We start from the raw sequence: 5000 nt of genomic DNA, 5'->3' as shown, positions 1-5000 counted from the left end.
CTGCTGCTGCTGCAGCAGAGCGACTAGCCCCCAAGGACCACTATCCTGCAGCGGCTGCTGCTGTACATGCGTTGCTGCTGCAACACAAGCTGCTGTAGGAGCAGCAGCAGCAGCAGATTCTGAGGTCTAGCTGCAGCAGCACCATCAGCATCAGCAGCAGCAGCAGCCGCAGCGGCAGCTGCAGCATAGAAGTCAGGAGTTGTTGCTGCTGCTGCTCTTGCTGCAGCAGCTGCCGCTACTGCTGCAGCAGCTGCTGCTACTCAGCAGCAGCGCCTGTATAATCACCACCGCCAACAAAACCCCTTTGTGCAGCAGCAGCAGCAGCTGCAGCAACAGCTGGTGCACCTGCAGCAGCACTGCACGAGCCTAGCAGCAGAAGAAGCAGCAGCAGCAGCAGGTGCTGGTGTTGAGGCACCTCTATCCATAGCAGCAGCAGCAGCAGCAACAGCAGCAGCAGCAGCAACAGCAGCAGGCATATTGCTGCAAACGTACGCGGACGCGACAACTGTTTAAGACGAAGGGGAGACAACATGGTGCGTCGCTCAAATAAACAAATGCAGATATTTTTATTTATTTAATTTATTTAGTTTAATTAATTAATTAATTAATTTATTTATTTATTTATTTATTTATTTTATTCTACTATATATATATATATATACACCTTTCAGCTACTTCTTCATCTCATCTGTTAAAGCAAACAAACAAGCAAACAAATAAATAAAATAAACAAACAAATAATATAAATATAAATATAAATATAAATATAAATATAAATATAAATAAATAAATATATATATTTGTTTGTTTTATTCTCAGTTTTACTTAGCATTCTTACAGAAGCTGGCGGAGCGAAGCAGCGAAGTGGTGATAGAGTTAAAGAACGACTTGAAGATAAAGGGCGTTCTGCTGTCTGTAGACATCTTTCTGAACGTTAAACTCGCACATGTTTCTATCCCAGAGCCTGATAAATGCCCGCACCTGGTAGTCATCGCATTCTTTATCCTCCTCCTGCTGCTGCTCCTGATGCTGCTGATGCTGCTGCTGCTGCTGCTGATGCTGGTGGTGGTGGTGGTGGTGGTGGTGGTGGTGGTGGTGCTGCTGCTGCTGCTGCTGTTGTTGTTGCTGTTGTTGCTGCTGATGCTGCTGCTGCTGCTGCTGCTGCTGATGCTGATGGTGGTGGTGGTGGTGGTGGTGCTGCTGCTGCTGTTGCTGCTGCTGTTATTGCTGCTGATGTTGCTGCTGCTGTTGTTGGTTTTGTTGTTGTGGTGGTGGTGCTGCTGTTGCTGTTGCTGCTGTTATTGGTGCTGCTGCTGTTGCTGCTGTTGCATTTGCTTCTGCTTTTGCTGCATTTTCTGCTGCTGCTGCATTTGCTGCTGGATATGCATTTGCTGCTGCTGGATATGTATTTGCTGCTGCTGGATATGTATTTGCTGCTGCTGTATTTGCATGTGCTGCAAGACTTGCTGCTGCATATTTTGCTGCTGCTGCTGTGTGCTGCAGCTATCAGTTCGAAACTGCTTCATTAGGGGGTCCGCCGTTCGTTATATTCATCTGCCTCCAGCAGACGTTGATTTAGCAGCACTGAGAGACTTGTGCAGAGCTGAGAATAAAGCTGCTCAGGAGAACAAGCAAAAATAAACAAATAAATAAATTAATTAATTAATTAATTAATTAGTTAATTTATTTGTTTGTTTATTTGCTTGTTGCTGTTCTGCTGTTCCTTGTAAATATGCACAATCCATCTTAGACGTAATTATATATGCTGCAGCAGCAGCAGCGGCTGCTGCTGCTGCAACAGCTGCAGCAGCAGCAGCGGCAGCAGCAGTTGTTTTTGCTGTGGCTGCAGCGGGGATGAGAGCAGCAGCAGCAAAAGTAGTTTTAAAGGCTGAGGGGCTCTGCTTATAGCATAGCAGTTGTCTATAAAACTTCAATTCTTTTTCAAATATAATAAGACTGCCGTCTTCTAGCTAGCTACTGCAGCTAGCTACGATAGCTAGCTACTGCAGCTAGCTACGATAGCTAGCTACGGTAGCTAGCTGGTATTGCTAGCTGCAGCAAGCAGCTGTCTAGCTTGTTAGGTGTCATAGCTAGCTATAGCAGTTAGCTAACTGTAGCTAGCTATAGCTGATAGGTATAGCCGCTAGCTACAGAGGCTAGGCGTAGCTAGCTACGGCGGCTAGGCGTAGCTAGCTATAGAAGCTAGCTGCAGCTAGCTGTGCATAACTAGGAGAGGCTCAGGAAGAGGGGTGTGCAGTGTATATGCGGCAGCTGCGGTGTACAGGCAGCTGCTGATGTATTTATTAAAAAAAAGAATAAAGAGAAGAAAAGCAAAAGATAATTAAGACTTCGTTAACTCAAATCTATAATTTTTTTTAATTACAATAATAATAATGCACAGAGATGCATGCAGTAGGCCCTGCCACCGGGGAGCAGTACAAAAAATATTAAAAACAAAATATAAAAATATATTATTTTAAAAATAAATAAACAAATAAATAAAAGAGAGTAAGTGAATAAAGAGGAAAGATAAGATATAGAGGCAGCCAACGCTATCATAATCTATAAACATACTTATATTATAATCTATGAGTATTCAAGGACATACAAAGAAAAAGATAAATACAACAATAAATATGTTTAAAAGAAATAAAAAATAAATAAATAAATAAATAAATAAATAAATGAAGTGGCGATGGAGGGTAAACAAAGGCGCAGCAAAAAAGCAGAAAAGAGAACGAGAGAACAACAAAATAAAAATAAATAAACAAAATAATAAAATAAACACAATAAATATTTGTTTCTTTTTATAATTCCATTTATTTATCAGTAAAAATTAATTAATTAATGAATTAATATTAATTAAATAAAATGCTCCGAGTCCGGGAATTGAACCCGGGTCTTCCGCGTGACAGGCGGAAATACTAGCCACTATACTAACTCGGACAATTTTATTTGCTTAACCATTTCTAGGGTTTAGGGCTTAGGGTTTAGGGTTTATGGATTTGGGTTTATTGAGATATAAGGAGTTTAGTGTTATTGGAAATGGTTTCAGGGTGTAATTCTCTGTAGACAGTTTAATTCGTTGTATACAGCTGAAAGCGGTTGTTGCAACGAGCAAACAAAAACAAGCAAAAGTATACAAGTGGTATAAGACAGGGTAAACACTTCCGGTGTACGCAATATTCATATATTTATTATTTTTCAGGTCCCACCGGGACTCGAACCCGGGTTACTGGATTCAAAGTCCAGGGTGCTAACCACTACACTATGGAACCGTCTCTAACTCGCTTTTCTTTATCTTATTTTTTTTTTCTTGTTCTTCTTCATCTTCTCCTGCTTATTGAATAGAAGACAGCAGCAAATAAAGCGCACACGCAAAATAAAACAAATAAAACAACTGTTATAAACCCTCGCTAGCTGAAAATACAGCTGGAAATATATATTTATATATTTTTAAAATGCTCCGAGTCCGGGAATTGAACCCGGGTCTTCCGCGTGACAGGCGGAAATACTAGCCACTATACTAACTCGGACAGTTGCCATTCGTAAACCCTAAACCCTAAACCCTAAATCCTGAATCCTGAATCCTAAACCGTAAACCCTAAACCGTAAACCCTACAAAATAAGCTGAAAGCACTAGACTCTGATGACTAAACCATAGACGCCAAACAGCGTTAGACCCTCCACGTTGAATCCTATACAATGAACACTGAAGCCTAAACCCTCTATATTTTTAGGCTCTAAATCCTAAACCCTAAACCCTAAACCCTAAATGGTACTCCATTGCAGAAGTTTTGGCGTTTGTTTGTGTTTGCACGTCTCCGTAAACATAAAACCCTAAACCCTATCCCCGCACCCCTAAGCAAATAAACCCTCGCCTCAAGAGGGAGGCTAAAGAGGGGGTTTGGTGCTGTTCAGGGTATTATTAGGGTTTAGGGTTTGGCTTTCGCTGGGGTGTATCAGTGCCTCCAAACCCTTAAAACCCTATCCTTTGACCCCGAAGCTGCATGCGTCCCTGTAGGAGACCAGTCAACCGCGTAGACTTCGTCCGCGTGTCCGGGCAAATCAAATTTTAATTTGCGGCTGGTTACCTCCCACACCTTTAGTGTGCTGTCGCCGCTACCTGCACAAAACCCTAAACCCTAAACCCTAAACCCTAAACCCTAGAAAGAGGAGAAAAAAAACCCTAGCGATGCACAGCGCAGAAGAAAACTCCTCGCAAAAAGCAGCAGCAGCACCACGTCAAAACCCAACATTGCAGCAGCAGCAGTAGCAGCAGTAGCAGCAGCAGCAGCAGTAGCAGCAACAGTGGTAGGAGAAGCATTAGTAGTAGTAGCAGCAGCAGCAGCAGCGCTACGCAAGGGTTTTTCGTTGAGTCTCTTTTGCTCGCCCATACTAGCATTTGCGAGCGGGAGGACCTAAACCCTAAACCCTAAACCCTAAACCCTAAACCCTCACCCGAAAGCAAAAATCGACTGTCTGCTGACCAGGCCAGCTGATAAACGGGGCCCACATGCCCTCTGAGCGTCGCTAAGTACTGCCCAGTGGAGCCATTCCAAAGCCTGCCTCAAACACAAACCCTAAACCCTAAACCCTAAACCCTAAACCCTAGACTTTCACTCGAGAGCACTGTGCATGCATCAACGAGAAAGGGGCCTCAAAGAAGCCTAAGGAAGAGACGGCGCACTCAGGCCATACAAATACAAATAAACAGTTTATACAAATGCATATAAGAAACAAATATGTTTATATATATATATATATATATATGTTTATATATATACATATATATATATATTTATTTTTTTATTTATTTATGTGTTTATATGTGTTTGTGCTTTTAGATGTACATTTTTATATTTTGTATAAATATCTGTATGGGTGTCGATGTACAGAAACAAATATATTTAATTGCATATCAATACCCATATATATATATATATAATATATATATATAACATTAGGATAAATATTAATATTAATATGTTTATTCATAT

General features: G+C 41.5%; 1 protein-coding gene across 1 annotated transcript in view; it reads right to left on the bottom strand.

Moving 5' to 3' along the window:
• Positions 1-3962: 3962 nt before the first annotated feature.
• EAH_00031490 (hypothetical protein, conserved) overlaps positions 3963-5000 on the bottom strand; it is a gene marked incomplete at both ends in the record, with an annotated part of 4792 nt that continues 3754 nt past the window's right edge. The window contains 2 exons of the mRNA XM_013396091.1: positions 3963-4126; positions 4462-4565. Coding sequence (XP_013251545.1) covers positions 3963-4126; positions 4462-4565 — 268 coding nt within the window. The remainder of the gene's footprint in view (positions 4127-4461; positions 4566-5000) is intronic.

The sequence above is a fragment of the Eimeria acervulina genome, genomic scaffold, assembly GCF_000499425.1.
Source record: "Eimeria acervulina Houghton genomic scaffold, Eah_scaff297, whole genome shotgun sequence".
Classification (NCBI taxonomy): Eukaryota; Apicomplexa; class Conoidasida; order Eucoccidiorida; family Eimeriidae; genus Eimeria; species Eimeria acervulina.
Note: the sequence above shows the minus strand (reverse complement) of the source record. Positions and strands in the feature narration are given on the sequence as shown.